The 18,412-nt window shown below is 45.7% G+C and overlaps 1 protein-coding gene across 2 annotated transcripts; it reads left to right on the forward strand.

Annotated features, from left to right (window-relative positions):
- Nucleotides 1-1,115: 1,115 nt before the first annotated feature.
- On the forward strand, nucleotides 1,116-3,036 carry LOC139838461 (uncharacterized). 2 transcript variants are annotated; one of them, XM_071828067.1, is made up of 4 exons: nucleotides 1,116-1,517; nucleotides 1,604-2,011; nucleotides 2,110-2,373; nucleotides 2,452-3,036. In XM_071828067.1, exons 2-4 carry the CDS (start codon nucleotides 1,942-1,944, stop codon nucleotides 2,895-2,897), a joined length of 780 nt encoding a protein of 259 aa, XP_071684168.1. In that variant the 5' UTR covers nucleotides 1,116-1,517; nucleotides 1,604-1,941; the 3' UTR covers nucleotides 2,898-3,036. The 2 variants fall into 2 exon arrangements, with proteins under 2 accessions (XP_071684168.1, XP_071684169.1); XM_071828068.1 differs by having other exon boundaries at nucleotides 1,116-2,011.
- Nucleotides 3,037-18,412: the final 15,376 nt, after the last annotated feature.

The following is an 18,412-nucleotide window of genomic DNA, read 5'->3' on the forward strand; positions in this document are numbered from 1 at the left end:
TCTTCATCCAACGGCACACTGCTTCACCCGATTCTTATATAAACCTTTCTTCAACCTCCGTTCATCCCCTCGCTTGCGCCGCTCACCTGTTCCTCTTCGCAAAACTTCTCCTGCGCCCAATCTCTCTCTGATTTTCCGCACTCACACACATTGCTCTGTCATTGCCATTGATGCCACCGCGCGCGTCGACTCGCCACAGCACTCCGGAATCCAAGATGGCCGCCGAGGATCTTGAGTGGGAGAGATCCAAAATCTCCAACCAAGACACCAACATGCTGAAGAGGCTTGGCCTCATGAAGAAGGAGGACGCCATCCGCTTCCCTAGCGAAGAAAGCTACCCCAAGCCTCCAATGGAGTATCGGGTTAGTTTTGTTGATCATCTCATCCGCGGCCTCTCGACCCCAATCCACGATTTCCTCCGCGGTCTTCTTTTTGTTTATGGGATTCAATTGCACCAATTGACTCCCAATTCCATCCTTCACATTTCTATTTTCATCACACTTTGCGAATGCTTCCTCGGAATCCCTCCCAATAGGGCTCTGTGGAAACGAATCTTACGCCTCCGCCGCAATGGCTCCCACAACGTCACTTATAACATAGGTGGCGTTGTTATCTGTGTTCGCACTGATGTCGACTATTTCGACGTCAAATTTCCTGATTCTGTCCAAGGATGGCGCAAAAAGTGGCTCTACATTCACGAAGAAAGCGCCAACTCCGTTGAGCACAACATAGTTCCTTTCGACGGAAGTGCCAAAATTCAGCGCCGCCGCTCTGGGATGCCGAAGCTTCCGAGGAAGAGAAAAAGGCGACAGAGGCGCTCATGTCTCGTATTCGCCGACTTCAAAATACTCGAGGCAAAGAGCTTTACGGTGTTCAAATCACTGCCTATTTCCTTAGGATTAGAGTGCAGCCTCTCCTGTGCTCGCAAAAATCCCCTTTGGACATATTACGGTAAAAATGACGCCAACGAATCTCCGGTGATCTTTCCACCAAGGACTTGGAGAAGTTGATTCGAAGACTTTCTCGCCTGGGTAAAGACCCAATTCCTTCCTCTTGTCGCGTGGAACCGTACAGCGCCGCCAATCCACTCCCCAAGGTATTTTGTCTTGCCGAGTTTTTACCTTATTTTGCACTTTCTCTGCACCTCATTATATTGTCATCTCTTTTAATTTTCCTTCTGGTCACTATTTTTTACAGAACCATCCTACCATGACTTCCCTTCCTCCTCTTCCGGAGGGTGGAGAAGTCGAAGAACAGGCCATCGTTGCCGAAGATACTCAAGGTTCTGCTATTCGTGAAAGTGAAGTCGCGGGTTCTCACAAATCTGCGGCTTCTCATGAAAAAGAAGTTGAGTCTGAAGCCAGTGAATCGACGCAATCCCTTCCTCCTGCTGTTTCTCCCAAGAACAAAAGGAAAAGGACTGATGTTGAAGATTCTGGCACCTCTAAGGCTGAAGAAGTTGTTCCTTCTCATCCGAAGGCAACTTACGATCTTTATGCTGAATCCCTCATCAGCTCGTAAGTCGTCTTTATTTCTCTCTATTTTTGTACTCGAAATATTTAGCTTGTCTTGCTTTTTATGCTGCCGATTTTTTGATTATTAGCGATGACGAGGAAGAAGTTCCAACTACTGACGTGGCTCCTCGGACAAGCACGTCACGTACTGTACTTGCCTCAGACACGCTAGTTGAAGGAGAAGAAACCTCGCCTCCTCAACAAAACGTCGTCACCACTACTCCGCCATCAAGCCCCCTTGCTCCTTCACCAAAAAGGGCAAGGGTTGAAAAGATTATTGAACCTGCCCCTCAGTTGGGCAGTTCGTCGACTCTGCTCCTAGATGATGTAAGCTTGTCGACATCTATATTTTCCTTATTTTGTTTTTTCACACCTTTTCTCTTTTTCATGCCGATGTTTTTCTTTCTGTGTTCACGTTGAACAGCCTATGATCAAGGATCTTCTCCGCATCGGTTCCCAATTTGTTGGGTACCGTGAATATGCTAATAGAGCCGAAGGTAACGACTTTTGTACTTGCTGTTTTTCCTTGATTTTTTACTCTTGGTGCTTGTCGCGATTTTTGATCTTTCTCCTCTCTTTTTTCATATCTCGACAGAGAAACTTGCAGAGGCTAACGAACGCGCCGACGCACTTTCTCGAAAACTTGAGCAAAGTGAGGCGGCTCGCAAGAAAGCGGACCTCGCTGCTAGCAAAGCCAAGACCGAAGCTGATGAAGCCAAGGCGAAAGCTGCTGGTGTCGAGGAACTGCAGAAAAAGCTTAAGGATGCTACAGCTGCTTTAGATGAGCACAAAGCTGCGCAAGCTTCTCGTGAAGAAGGAATCCTCAAGCGCCTGAAGACTCAGAGTCGCCGTACTTTCGGTAATTTTACTGCTCCCTTCTATTTTTAGGAGAATCTTTGTTTCTTGTCTTTTCACTAATACTTTGTTTCCTTGACAGTCCAAACAAACCAGGATTTTGACCTGACGAATCCTGTCGATGATCCGGTCCTTGACGCACTTTCCTATCTGGAGCTTCATGGGTCCGAGATTCGTGAAGGTGTATCGAATGCTAATGCAGTATTGTCGGCATTGTTCCCCTACTTCTTCCCGAAGAAGGAGGAGCCTGCGACTTTCCTCAACCTTGCCAAGATGTTCAATACACCGGAAGACCTTGGACTGAAGATGCGCCAAGAGAATATGAAGGTTGCCGTTGAAAACACTGTCGCCTTGGTTGCTGACAGTCGACAGACTATCGACTGGATGAAAGTTGGCGACACCGAGCAAATAGAACAATCAAGGTGGAAGTCGCTGATCAAGGCGGCCAAGCCCAACACGAAGAAGATCTTGGCCTATCTCGGGATTAAGCCAGCGTCGACTCCTAGCTCGTCAAGGCCGGAGGTCTAGTTGCATGCCTCTGTTTTTCTTTGTTTCTTTTGCTTTTGTCGCCAAAGTAGTCGTTTAGCGACACGTATTTCCTTAGCTCCACTGTAATGCCCTTGTAATTATTCCAAGAGATTAATGAAAAATTCTATCTTTGCTTGTCGTTTGATTTTATCCTGTTTATATTTCAGTTGATATTTGATAACTATACTCCAACTTCCGCTCCTTCCAATGTGTCGCCTTCTTCTTCTCACGCGAGGAGAACTTTTGCTGATACTGCACCTGTCGACGATACCTTGTCGCAAGAACTGGACGAACTTCGACAAAGCAGCTTCGGTATGCAAAGAAGCAAACACTTGTGATGATGGAACAATCTCGCAAGTCATCTGAAGCCGAAAAAGTTGCTCTCCAGCAAACTCGCGAGGCCGTGGCTGCCAAGGAGTTTGCTGCTTCCGAGGCTGAAAAGGCGACTACTCGAGAAAATTTCATGCTCGAATTAATGAATGAAGCCAGTGCAGATATGTCGGGTATGCCTGTTTCATCCTCTGATATCTTTCATCTTCATGCTATTGTCTCTTAAAGGTTTCCACTTCTTTGTTCTGATAGGTGCCTTTACTGATGCTGCTGCCGAGGAAGAGAGAGTAAGTGCTAGGACAAACCTCCTTGTTAATCTTTCCCTGGATCATGGTTCTTTGTTTTGGGCTACCCCGGAGAGGACCCGCCAAATTGTCAGATTTCAAGATCGCACCTCTCAAACTCGCGATTTCCTTGACTTCTGTACCAAGACCTTGTCCATGGTTTACAACTCCATGTTTCCTCGGAACGTCCAACCAAAAACTCTTCCTGAATTGATGGAAAGGTTTAAGGATGCTCGCAGTATCCATGATTTTGTCGTAGCTCAACTAGTAGTTGGCGCCGATTTGCTCTTATCATGCTCCAGATCTGCCACTCGAAACTTGACCTTACCCAGGTTGTCGAGAAGGTTCACCAAAAGGTAAAACGTCGGAGAGTTGGTGTTGATAGGATTAACACGAAGGTTACGCCCATAGCCGAAGAAATGATTGAGGACCTGCTTCGGATGGATGCCGACTTTTTTGCCGATGGCCATTATGCCGATTTTCTTGGTGCTGCTCCTGAGGAAAACAGAGTTACTCTTGATGACATACTGAATCAAGACTAGTTATTTTCTTCTTGTAGATATTTCTTCTTTGTAATCCATGACTATATTGTAAAGCAATCATTATATTTCTCTCGTTTGTCTAGCCCCGAGTGTTTCGGTGACTCTTTATTATATTTGTATATTTGCGAGGTTTTAAACCAAGGCATATATATACTTAAGGTGAATATGAGCCCCCGAGCTTTTTACTGAGTACTATTTTGTATTTTTATTGACTCACGAGGTATTTGAATACCAAGGCAAGGTTTTTCTTTTGTCGATGAACTATATTGAAATTCGTCGGAGCAAAGATTTTGGTCATGTCGATAAAGAAGAAAAGTTATATTGTCACTATCTTTATTATATTGCAGCACCGCGAGCCCGCCTCATTAAAAACCTTCTCTGGCCCCACTCGGTGCCCCGAAAAAGGAAAAGAGTGCGTCTGAAAACTCGCGGGCGTTTCAGTACATTGAAGTTTTACAAGGACTATATTTCGACTCTAGGCGTAGAACCGCCTAAGTTGCGCCACGTTCCAGGGGTTTGGCTCCTCCACCCCTGTCTTCTTGTCCTTTATCCTATATGCTCCTCCTCCGATTACTTCCGTGACGATGTAAGGGCCAAGCCATGGTGACTCGAGTTTTTCATGACTTTTTTGCGTGAGCCGAAGAACTAGGTCGCCCACCTGAAAAGATCTTGGCCGCAAACGTCGACTGTGGTAATTCTTCAAGTCCTGTTGATATTTGGTTACCCGAGATAATACTTCATCTCGAGCTTCATCAAGTGCGTCGACGTCGTCCTCTAGCGCTCTTCTCGATGTTTCTTCATCATATTCAGCGACACGTGGAGAGTTGTGCTCTATCTCGATTGGTAGTACTGCTTCTGCTCCATGAACCAGAAAAAACGGAGTTTCCTGCGTTGCTGTGTTTGGTGTTGTTCGGATGCTCCACAACACGCTTGGTAGTTCTTCTGGCCAGGTATGTCGAGCTTTTTCCAGTGGTCCTAACAAGCGCTTCTTGATGCCATTGCAGATGATACCATTGGCTTTCTCGACTTGCCCATTGGTTTGAGGATGTGCAACTGACGCAAAGTTCAGCTTGATACCCACCTCTTCGCAATAATCTTTGAATTCATGGGATGTGAAGTTACCGCCGTTGTCCTGTGACGATGCTATGGGGCACTCCAAATCTGAAGACGAGGCCTTTTACGAATTTTATCTGCGGATGCTCCATCTCGGTGAATTTATCGGCTTCGCTTCTATCCATTTTGTAAACTTGTCGACAGCTACTAGCATGTACTCCTTTCCTCCTGGCCAGGATTTGTGTAACTTACCCACCATATCAAGTCCCCATTGAGCAAAGGGCCATGACAATGGTATTGGTGCTAGCTCTGCTGCTGGAGAGTGAGGTTTTGCGGCAAACCTTTGACACGCGTCGCAAGTTCTTACTATGTCCTTGGCGTCCTCGATTGCTGTCAACCAGTAGAATCCTGCTCGAAAAACTTTGGCTGCGATAGCTCGACTACTTGCGTGGTGGCCACATATTCCCTCGTGTACATCCTTCATAATTATTCTTCCTTCCTCTGGTGTGACGCACCTTTGCAAGACGCCTGAAATACTTCGCTTATACAATTCTCCCTTGACCACCGTGAAAGCTTTGGAGCGTCGAATTACTCGCCTTGCCTCAACTGGATCGTCGGGTATTTCTTTCCTCAGGATATATGATATGTACGGCTGCATCCACGGTATACGTATCACCATGACCAGGTCCTGATCGTCTTCTTCGTCCTCTTGCTTTTCCTTGGTAGCCCCCGAGGGTTTCTTCTCCTTCTTTTTGGATTTTGTCGACGTCGTGGATCTCGCTGTTATTTCTACCCAGAATACACCTGGCGGGACTGCAAGGCATTGCGACCCGATGTTTGCAAGAACATCGGCTTCGTCGTTGCTCAATCTGCTAATATGGTTTACTTCGCATCCATCGAACAACTTCTCGAGTTCGTTGTATACCTCCTTGTATGCCATCATGCTATCATTGACCGCATCACATTGGTTCATAACTTGCTGTGCCACCAGCTGTGAGTCGCCAAAGATTTTTAGTCGAGTTGCTCCGCAGGCTTTCGCCATCTTCATTCCATGTATGAGAGCCTCGTATTCTGCTTCATTGTTAGATGCGTTAGGGAACGTCATCCGGAGGATGTACTTCAACTTGTCGCCTTCAGGTGATATGAGTACTACTCCTGCGCCAGCTCCTTCCAGTCTTTTGGACCCGTCGAAGTTCATGGTCCAAGTTCTCGATAAATCTGGAGGTCCTGTATTTTGCAACTCCATCCACTCTGCGATGAAGTCCGGCAGTATTTGCGATTTTATTGCTTTTCTTTATTCATACGTGATGTCCCGAGGGGAAAGTTCTATTCCCCAAAGGGAGACACGACCCGTAGCTTCGGGTTGTTCAGTATATTTGACAAGGGAGCTTCATTGACCACTATGATCGGATGTGCCGAAAAATAGTGGCGCAATTTTCGTGCTGTCGTGAATACTCCATATGCTATCTTTTGGTACTGCGGATACCTTTGTTTAGATGGTGATAGAACTTCGCTGACGAAGTATATCGCCTCTCGCACGCCGTGGAGTTTTCCTTCTTCTTCCCTTTCGACAACTAGCACCGTGCTCACCACTTGGGGTGTGGCTGCGATATATAGCAGGAGGGGTTCCCTTTCTTTTGGTGCCACCAGAATTGGCGGTGTCGAAATTGTGCGCTTCAAATCCTCGAAAGCTCTGTCGGCTTCTTCGTTCCACTGAAATTTATCTCCTTGTTTTATCAAAGCGTAGAACGGCAAGGTGCCTTTTCTCCCAGCCTAGCGACGAATCTACTCAAAGCTGCGACTCGCCCCGTTAGCTGTTGTATCTCCTTCAACTTTGTTGGCTTCCTCATTGTTACGATAGCCTGTATTTTGTCGGGATTTGCTTCAATCCCTCTTGCTGATACTAGAAACCCCAAAAGTTCTCCTCTTTGGGACGCCAAAGGAACACTTCGTCGGGTTCAGTTTGAGGCAGAACTTATCAAGGTTGTCGAAGGTTTCCTTGAGATCCTCGATCAGCGTTGCCCCCTTTTTTGATGTTATGACGACATCATCAATGTATACTTGCACGTTCTTCCCAATCTGTGTCGCCAAACACTTCTGCATCATCCTTTGATATGTTGCTCCCGCATTTTTTAGACCAAAGGGCATTGTTCTGTAGCAAAACACGCCGTAAGGTGTAATAAACGCGGTCTTTACTTCATCATCTTCTTTCAATCTGATCTGGTTATAACCAGAATATGCATCCAGGAAGGAAAGACGTTCACATCCAGCCGTGGAGTCGATAATTTGATCGATCCTCGGGAGGGGAAAGTGATCCTTTGGACAATGTTTATTGACACACGTAAAGTCGACGCACATGCGAAGGACCTTAGTGTTTTTCTTCGGCACCAGCACAGGATTTGCTACCCATGTGGCTTCTGTGAATATCTCTTTGATAAAACCAGCTTCTTGTAGTCGATTAATTTACGACGACATGGCTTTGCGGTTTGGTTCCGAAAAACGTCGCAAAGGTTGTTTGATTGGTCTCGCTAGTGGATCCAAGTTTAGGTGGTGCTCGGCAAGTTCCCTGGGTACTCCTGGCATGTCAGCTGGACACCATGCGAAGATTTTCCAGTGCTCACGGAGGAACTCGACGAGCGCGCTTTCCTATGCGATATCCATGTCGTTTGCGATAGATGTCGTCTTTTGTGGGTCTCTGTCGGGTGAATCTCGCACCTCTTTTGAATTTTTCTCGATCGAAAGTTGATTCTTTGTTTGGCCTTCCAACGTACGCAAGACGTCGTAATCAGTCATGCTTTTTGACGCCAAGTACTCAGCTTGCATCCCGAAGGTTTCTGACAACCGGTGGAAATCCTTGTCGCACTTATCGGCTAAGGCAAAGCTTCCTTTAACTGTGATTGGTCCCTTTGGTCCAGGCAACCTCCACAACAAGTATGTATAGTGTGGCACTGCCATAAATCTAGCATATGCTGGTCGTCCCAACAGAGCGTGATATTGCGACGGAAAATCCACGACTTCAAACTCGAGCCTCTCGATTCTATAATTTTCTCGGGTCCCAAACTGAACGTCGAGATTGATCTTTCCCAATGGATAACTTGGTTTCTCCGGTGTGATGCCGTGGAACCTTGTGTCTGTTGGTTTCAAGTTTGCTAAGGATATGTTCATCTTCCTCAATGTATCTGCATACATAAGGTTTAAGCTGCTGCCGCCGTCTATGAACACTCGAGAGACATCAAATCCCGCGATAAGCGCCGAGAATAAGTGCTGATCGCCCCGGTCGAGGAACTTGCTGCGGATGATCTCGCTATTGTGAAGCCGATATCTTGTCCCGACCAATTAAGGTACTCAATCGTTGGTGGAGGCATTTTCTCCGCCATAAACACTGTCGTGAGATTACTTTCTGAGCTCTATTGGACGGCCTTCCCTTCTGAATCATCAACACTGCTCCATTGGAATTAGGATCAACATAAGGTGGTGGTGCAGGTGCTGCCGCTATTCTGAGCTGATGCCGATTGTCGTCTGTAATCGCGGGAGGAGGCGGCAAGTGAATCTCGCTTCTGGGTTCTCGAGGATTTCTCTGTGCTGCCCGCGCATTAGCGTTCTCTGCATACCGCAACATTGCTTGAAAATTTCGACAATCCTTCTGCAAGTGCCCTGACTGTCTTTTTCCGTTGCTGTCGAGGAAAAAATGCATCTGGCACGGTCCGTTCATCATCTCTTCAGGGGACACGAAAGGTCTTGGGAACCTAGGCCCGCTATTTTGCCTGTTGCGTGAATCATCCCTGTTATCACCTCGCTGCTCACTGCTTCTCTGGTAATCATCTCTGTTGCTTCCTCCTGTGTTTGTCCGAAAACCTGCCGAAATTTGTCCTGGAGCGTCGTAGTTCTGGTACGTCCGAGGAAATCTTCGCCTCGGTTGATAGTTTCGACCGCGGTCCTCCTCTGGCGACCTGTGTCGTTTGTTGTGGACGGCGTCTTCTCCGTCTGCCCATTTATTTGCTATCTCCATTAACGCGGATACTGTCTTTGGATTGGTCCTTCCCAAGTCTTCGACGAAATCTCCACGCCTGACTCCTGCGACAAACGCATCTATTGCTCTCTCGTCAGATATATTTTCTGCTGAGTTTTTAATGATATTCCACCTCTGGATGTACTTCCTCATTGGCTCATCTGGCTTCTGTCGACACGCTCTCAACTCCTCTAACGACGCGGGTTTTTTGCACGTGGATCTAAAGTTCTTGACGAACACATCCTCGAAACTTTCCCAGCTGTCGATGGATCCTGGAGCGAGTTTCTTTATCCAAGATCGTGCGGCTCCACTCAAATGCACCTGGATACTTTGCATGGCTGTTGCCCTAGTTCCTCCTGTGAGCTTCACCGTCTCCAGATAGTCGACTAGCCAATCATCTGGATCTTGAAGGCCGTCGAACTTCTTGAAATTATCGGGTAACTTGAATCCTGAGGGGACTCGAGTTTTCCGGACTCTCCTCGTAAAGCATGGCAAGCCACACATATCTTCGTCGGTCAATTCCGGAGATTGCCGATGATCCCTTCTGCTTTGCCGCGCTCTGTCGACTCTTGCCTGTGCTGCTGTGTCTCTTGCTCCACTTGGCCCTTCAGTTGCAGCCGCTGTTGCTGCTGCAGGTCGTGGACTATTTTGCCTTGCCACTCCTTCGGGAGGCGTTGATACAAACGCTGTCCCCATAGCTCCAACTCCTGCTACCGCCATATTGTACAATGTTTCCCTTGGATCACCTGGAGGTGGTTTAGACGCAAGGATAAAAGCATGTGTCGCCATATACCCAGCCTCTGGTGTCTTAGGGATGATGTTTCCTCTTGTATCTATCGACATGAAGGACATGTCGAGGTTCTGGACCAAGTGCTCTCTTTCTGCTTCGGGTATGTGTTGCAGCCTTGATCTTGCTCTGTTCCGCGCCTCCCGGTGGCTATCACCCGTAGTTCTAGATTGTCGACTTAGATCTGCCCTTCTCCTGCTGGATGCAGAAGCTGCCTCCTTTCTCCTGTTCAACTCAGCTGTCTGTTTTTCCAATTCCCTGGCAGCTCGTGCGAGCCTATATTGATATGCTTGCAATTCTTCTGGTGTGGCTGTGGTAGCCATTGGTTCTCGTGCCGTTCATAGCTCTCGCGGCTCGTCCCACGCTGCTTGTGAAAGTTGAACTCTATCTCGCGGCTCGGCCCGACGTATTTGTTGCCCGTGCCTTGTCGCAGATTGGAGGGATCGACGTATGGATTTCCCAAACTGTCGAAAGCCTCAGATGTCTCCTCTTGATCTTCAATGGCGTAAATCTGATGATACTTTGTACTCAGATCTACGTTGGGTTTGGTGACATCATCGTTGAGATTGATGAAGACCTTGCCCACTGTGAGAGATTTGTCGATGAAGTCGTAACTGTCGACATCGCTTGAGCCATCGCTTATATATGAGTCCGCAGATGACTCAAACGACATGTCGTTGAAGATCTTGGCGAGTTTCTCTCTTGCTCTGGTGCTGACGTAGCGTGTCGCCGAGGTTTCTTCTTCTCCTGACTCGGTTGACGATGAATAGTTTGAAAAATCGGAATCGACCACCGACGATCCCGACGAAATCGGAATCTCGACACGATACGATCCTTCCTTCTCGACGCGAAAGTGAAACCTTCCGAACGTCATCTCCATGGGCTCCGCCAGATACGCATATGCATCCAAACGGGAGGGTGGGTGAGGAACAAAATCGACAAGACCAGCAGCGATCTGTTTACCTCGATCCATTGTGTTGCTTGCGGTTGACGATGTCGAAGATCTTGAGCGTGCCATCGAGATCAGCTCCTTACGCCTCTAGTTCCCACAGACGGCGCCAATTGACAAGGTATCAACTTGTCAATGCCTATGGATTGTAGGCTAGGGTTTAGTTGGAAGTAGAGGGTAAGTAGATCTCGAAGGTTTCAGCCGGAAAGTACTCGACGAATATGAAAACTAGGGTTTGCAGACAATGATTCGATTCTCTTTTTGTCCCTCGCCTCCCCCTTTATATAGGAGGTGGAGCCGAGGGATTCGTGCTATACAAGTTACAGAGTCCGGGACGATTTCTAACTCATCCCGCCAGATTACAAATAACACTTCCTATTACAACTCTTGACTTTCCTTGATATATCTTGGGCTCCCGAATCTTCTTATTCTTCGGGTAGTGGGCCTTCAGTAAACCCCGGGTACTATCTTCGGCAGGCCCATTTGGGATGCCTATGTCAAGCAGGTTTGGTATGCAGATGTTTTGCTTGCTGACAAACTAGGCATTGTCTCACAAAATCTTCCACAACCAACTTAGCCGAGTCCAGAAGTACAATTGCTTGATGCGTTTGTAGGTTGCTTGGATTCCTGGGTGACCACCCACTGCACTATCATGTAAGGAGGCAATTATTTTGGTTTGCAACGCTAGATTTTCCCCAATGAAGATTCTGTCCTTGTAATAGATTAAGCCTTGGCATCAGTGGCATACGAATTAAGTATTTCCTGTACCCAGTCAGGCTTGCAAGAAGAGATGACCTGAGCTTCCATATTTTGCCCCACACGTGACAGAGAATCCGCAGCCCCGTTCTCAGTTCCTTTCTTATATTTGATAGTGAAATGTAAACCCACCAGCTTGGACATGGCTTTGCGCTGTAAGTCTGATGTCAGTTGTAGATCACATAAATTAGACAAGCTTTTATGATCTGTCGGAATTGTGAATGGCCCAATTTGCAAATATTGTCGCCATTTATCCACCGCCATAATGACAGCCAAGAACTCTTTCTCATACACCGACAGCTTGCGATTCAGCAATCCCAACGCCTTACTCATGTATGCAATTGGGTGTCCTCGTTGCATAAGCACCGCCCCGACGCCGGTGTCACAGGCATCTGTCTCAACTGTAAAGGGTAAGTTGAAATCAGGAAGAGCCAGAACTGGTGTACTCACCATGGCCTTCTTCAACTGATTAAAAATTGTTGTAGCTTCATCGGACCAGTGAAAACCTTTCTTAGTTAAAAGCTGAGTCAGAGATTTGGTGATGATGCTGTAGTTTTGCACGAATTTGCGGTAGTAGCCCGTGAGACCCAAAAAAACCCCTGAGCTCAGTAGCTGTGGATGGTACAGGCCACTGTTCCATAGCTGATGTCTTCTCTGGATCCGTGGCAACACCCTGATCAGAAATAATGTGTCCCAAATATTGGATGCTAGTTTGCCCGAAACTGCATTTGGACAGTTTAGCATAGAACTGAGTTTCCCTGAGTTTGCTCAAAACTTGAGTAATGTGCTGGAGGTGATCTTCCCAGGAAGGGCTGTAGATGAGAATATCATCTAAGAAGACAATTACAAATTTCCTAAAAAATGGGGCAAACACTTCATTCATAATGCATTGGAACGTAGCTGGAGCGTTTGTAAGTCCAAAAGGCATGACTCTAAATTGAAAATGGCCATGGTGGGTCTTAAAGGCTGTTTTTTCCTCATCTGATGGCCTCATGCGGATCTGATGGTAACCAGCCCTTAGGTCAAGTTTAGAGAAGAACTTTGTGCCGGCAAGCTCATCCAACAACTCATCCACAACTGGCAGCGGAAATTTGTTTTTGATAGTAAGCTCGTTGAGGCGCCGATAATCTATACAAAATCGCCATGTCCCATCCTTCTTCTTCACCAACAGAATAGGAGAGGCGAACGGGCTCATACTTGGTGTTATCAAGCCAGCAGCCAACATTTCCTGCACTTGCCGTTCGATTTCATCCTTTTGAAGTGGAGAGTAACGGTAAGGACGAACATTGGTATGACGTGCATTCGCTTCCAGTGTTATTGCATGATCCAAGGCCCTTTGAGGTGGTAGTAACTTAGGCTCAGAGAAAATATCTGCATATTCCGTGAGGATTGACTGCAGATCAGGCGCAACCGACACAGTCGCGTTTGAATCTGATGCTGATAGGGGAACCAAAACAGCCATTGCCCAGACCTCATTTCCTGCCATCCATTTCTGAAGTTGTTCCACTGACAATTCAGTAACAGCAGTTTGAGACTTGTCTTTCATCCCTTGCAACATAATGTTTTTGCCATTGTGCTCGAACTCTAATGTTTTCTGAGTCCATTCGCATGTCATTTTACAACAACTCTTGAGCCAGTCCATCCCGAGCACTCCATCATATGCTCCAAGATCCAATATGCGCATATTAGTGTTAAACGTATTGCCCTGAGTCCACCATTGAAGACCCTTCACTTGTTCATTAGAGTACATTTGCGAGCTTCACAGGAACTGCCTGAGCTGGGGAAACAGTACACCCAACGCGCAAAGCAAATGACTTTGAGACGAATGTGGTTGTGCTACCAGAGTACACGAGGAGGATCATTACTTGATTGCCAACTAGAGCTCGCAGCTGGACTGTTTCTGGTGATGTTGTACCGGCCAAAGCAGCCATAGAAATGTGACAGCAAGCTACAGCTATAGTTTCAGTTCCATTAGTGACTTCTGATAAGAGCTCCAATGCCAGACACACTTCATCAGATAAGACTTCTCCGAACTCACCCACTTCAATGGTCAGCAGCTGCCCCGAGCGTTTGCATTGGTGTTCCTTCGAGTACTTGTCTCCACACTTGAAACAGAGATTGTTAGCGCGGCGAAAATCTCGCAACTGACGCTCTCTGTTAAAATCATATGCACCTTGTTTTTTAGGCCACTCCAGTCGCTGTGTACTATTGCCCGACATTGTTGCTGTTGGATGCTTAGTCGGTGCTGTTGGGTGTGCTTTGGGACGGTGGTGTTCAGCCTCTTCTTCTTGTATGCGAGCTAGAGCTGCAGCCTGATGACCCACAAGTATAGGGGGTGTATCGGTGTACTTTCGATAAATAAGAGTGTCGAATCCAACGAGGAGTAGAAGGTGTTGACAAGCAGTTTCGATGAAGGATTCACTGTAAATGCTCACAGACAAGTATTCAGGGGGTTTTGATATAGCAGATAAATAAAGTACAAGTAAATAAAATGCGAGAGTAATAGTTGCAGCAAGTGGTCCAATCCTTTTTAGCACAAAGGACAAGCCGGTTTGTTTACTTATAATGACCAAACGTTCTTGAGGACACACGGGAATTTAGTCTAGTGCTTTCGCTTCATATAGCTGATTAATCTTCGTTGTTTTGATAAGTGTTGTGTGGGTGAACCTATGCTAATGCACCGCCCTTCCTAGGACTAATACATACTTGTGATTATACCCCTTGTAAGCATCCGCAAATACAAGAAAGTAATTAAGATAAATCTAACCACAGCCTTAAACTCTGAGATCCTGCTATCCCTCCTGCACGATATACCAACGGGGGTTCAGGTTGCTGTCACTCCGGCAACCCCATAATTAGCAAACGAATACAAGATGTATTCCCCTAGGCCCATAAAGGTGAAGTATCATGTAGTCGACGTTCACATGACACCACTAGAAGAATAACACCACAACTTAAATATCAAACCATTGAATATTAATCAACACAGTTCACTACTAACATTTAGACTTTACCCATGTCCTCAAGAACTAAACGAACTACTCACGAGACATCATATGGAACATGATCAGAGGTGATATGATGATGAATAACAATCTGAACATAAACCTTGGTTCAATAGTTTCACTCAATAGCATCAATAACAAGGAGTAATCAATACCGGGAGAGTTTCCCCTACCAAACAATCAAGATTCAACCCTAGATGTTACAGCGGTGACGAGGTGCAGCGGTGGAGATGACGGTGACGGTGGTGAAGATGATGGTGATGATGATCCCAATGAAGTCCAGCTCGATGACGGTGACGATGGCGTCGATTTCCCCCTCCGGGAGGGAATTTCCCCGGCGGATTTCAGCCTGCCGGAGAGCTCTTTTCTCTCTGGTGTTTTCCGCCCCGCAGAGGCGGCTGTGTCCCTTCGCGATTATTCCCCGGAGCTTAGGTTTTCGGGGAGAAGTAGTACGCGAAGGAGAGGCGGCCGAAGGGGGCTGTGGGCCCCTCCCCACAAGGCGGCGCGGCCAGGGTAGGGCCCGCGCCGGCCTATGGGGTGCCCATGGTGGCCCTCCTCGGCTCCTCCTTTTGGCTGGCTCATTCTTCTGGAAAATAAGATCTTCGGTGTAATTTCCGTCAATTGTTGATCTCCAGAAATATTGCATTCTGACGGTGCTTTTTCCAGCAGAATCCTGACTCCGGTGAATGATTCTCCAATAACCATGAAACATGCAAAATAGGTGAAATAACATAAGTATCATCTCTAAATATGAAATATATTAATGAATAACAGTAAATTATGATATAAAATAGTGATCCAAAATGGACGTATCAACTCCCCCCAAGCTTAGACTTCGCTTGTCCCCAAGCGAAACTGAACTCAGTAAACAAGACCACATGTTTATGGAGTGAAGAGTCGATAAATAAAATACGGACAAGAAGCATCATATTAATGCACACAAGACATTCTAGTGAACAACTTCCCCATATGATTCAACTTGAAACAAGTAAAAGGAAATCACAAATAAAGGTGCATAGGAAATCATAATTGGTGATGGCAAACTTCGTTCTTGGTCAAAGAACAGTTAACAGATTGTACTTATTTATCGAGCAGCGCTCTTATATTAAAGCTTATAGCAAAACTTGCATACTCAATCATAATAATCTCCTCATAATCATTGATAACCTTCAAAGCTATATTCATTCGGATAAAACTTGTACTAAACAAGGAAGAATAAAAGGCATGATTAAATAAATCCTAATATAGATGGTTGGATCACAACAACTCAATTGCTTGCTTAAGATGGAGGGAAATAGGTTTACTGACTCAACATGAAAGTAAATGATAGGCCCTTCGCAAAGGGAAGCAGGGATTAAATCATGTGCTAGAGCTTTCAAGTTTTGAAATCATATAGAGAGCATAAAAGTAAAGTTTTGAGAGGTGTTTGTTGTTGTCAACGAATGGTAGTGGGCACTGTAACCCCCTTGCCAAACAGACTTCCAAAGAGCGGCTCCCATGAAGGACGTTATCTCTACCAGCAAGGTAGATCATCCCTCTTCTCTTTTGTTTACACATGTACTTTAGTTTATTTAAGGATGACACTCCTCCCAACCTTTGCTTTCTCAAGCCATGACTAACCGAATCCTCGGGTGCCTTCCAACATTTCACATACCATGGAGGAGTGTCTATTGCAAAATTAAGTTGCTTACTGATGAATCAGAGCAAAACATGTGAAGAGGATTATTAATGAGAGTTAATTAATTGGGGCTTGGGAACCCCGTTGCCAGCTCTTTTTGCAAAATTATAGGATAAGTGGATGAAGCCACTAGTCCATTAGTGAAAGCTTCCCAACAAGATTGAAAGATGAAACACCACATACTTCCTCATGAGCTATAAAACATTGACACAAATAAGGGATGATAACTTTTGAATTGTTTAAAGGTAGCACATGAAGTATTTACTTGGAATGGCAGGGAAATACCACATAGTAGGTAGTTATGGTGGATACTGATGGCATAGGTTTGGTTTAAGAGTTTGGATGCACGAGAAGCATTCCCTCTCAGTACAGGTATTTGGCTAATAAGGTTGATTAGCAATCATAAGATTTTAGGGAAACAAACAAATATACATGTGATAGAACCAATCATGCATCTTCCTTGTAAGCACAAACAATTTTAACTTCAGAATACTAAGCTAGGAACTAACAAGAAAGAAAGATAATGAAATAACATATCTACATGTATTTCCTCTTTTCTACTTAAACTCAAAGTGTTGTTGCTATTGACCAATGCTAAGTTTGCCAAAACCAAATAGATTTACTCAATGCTCCCAAAGTGATACCAATACTTAACAACAAGATCAATCAATAATAGAGGTTGCAAACTAAAATAAGATGTGCAATATGTAAATGATAGAACTTCTCATTAATATTCCATAACGATAACTCACACCAAGGGATACATAGATAACCAACTAAAAGAGAGATACTTCCATACTGCAACACATCTTATATGATAACTTCCCTACTCATGATATGACACTACTTGATAGTAAAAAGGTAAAAGATAGTGATGATTTGATACCGCGGCACTCCCCCAAGCTTGGAACAAACCAAGGGGGGTGCCAATACCAATGATGAATTACTCCTTCGGTGGTGATGGTGATGGGACGACCCTGATGGGAGCAAGGAACCGCTCTAGCATTCTGCGAAGTCAGTTGTTCTCCTCTTGGAGTATCTCCACTTCCCTTCTCAGAGCACGGTATTGATCACAAAATTCATCGGTAACCCGCAAATCTTCCTCCAAGGAAGGGAAAGAGTTGAGGCTAGGAGCAGGTGGTAAAGGTCCCTGCAAGTTATGAGAAAAAGAATGCCGAGTGTTAACCGGTCCCACCAAGACTTGCTTACTCCCAACAGCTTGTTGCTCTCTTTTTGATGGCATCTTCTTCACTTCCTCCTCGAAACTCTCATCCATCTTTCTCCGCTCGGGATCTTGAATATCTTCCTCCGAAAGCCCCTTGCCCTTGTTGTTGGAGACCATGGTGCTTCTAGATCAAAAACAAATCCTGGCAGAAAACAGCTCGAAACAAAACACGTCGAGAAAACGATATACGGACCTCCAGGGGTCCGGGGGATTATATAGCAGAAATTTTCACGATAGAAGGAAAGTACAACGTCGAACCAGAGTCGGAGAGGGACACCGAGGGGCCGTCCTCATTGGGCGGCGCGGCCAGGCTGGGGCCCACGCCGGCCTATGGGGGCACGCCCTCGTGCGTCTCCTCCACTCCGTTTCGATCTCGTAATTTTTCATATTTTCCAAAAATAGCAAAAACATTGTTCGGAAAGTTAAACGCGGACTTTTTATTACCAGTACTGTTACCTATTCAAAGTCGAACTCTGCAGAACTGTCAATTTGACCTTTGATGAAAGCTTCCGGAGTCACCACTCGAATAACATCAACATCTTCATTATAAGAATCTCCAGAAATATAGTGCTTGAGCCTTTGTCCATTCACTACTTGTGTGGCATCACCTTGCAGAGAACTAATTTTAATTGCCCCTGAACGATACAACTCCACAATGACATATGGTCCTTCCCATTTTGAGAGCAATTTCCCTGCAAAAAATCTGAGACGAGACCGATACAATAGGAATTTATCCCCAACATTAAATTCTCTTTTGATAATTCTTCTATCATGCCATTTCTTAACTTTCTCTTTAAAGAGTTTAGCATTTTCATAAGCTTCACTTCTCCATTCATCTAGAGAACTCAATTGTAGCAATCTCTTCTTACCGGCAAGTTTAGGATCTTTATTTAGTTC

Source organism: Lolium perenne, chromosome 3 (assembly GCF_019359855.2).
Source record: "Lolium perenne isolate Kyuss_39 chromosome 3, Kyuss_2.0, whole genome shotgun sequence".
Lineage (NCBI taxonomy): Eukaryota > Viridiplantae > Streptophyta > Magnoliopsida > Poales > Poaceae > Lolium > Lolium perenne.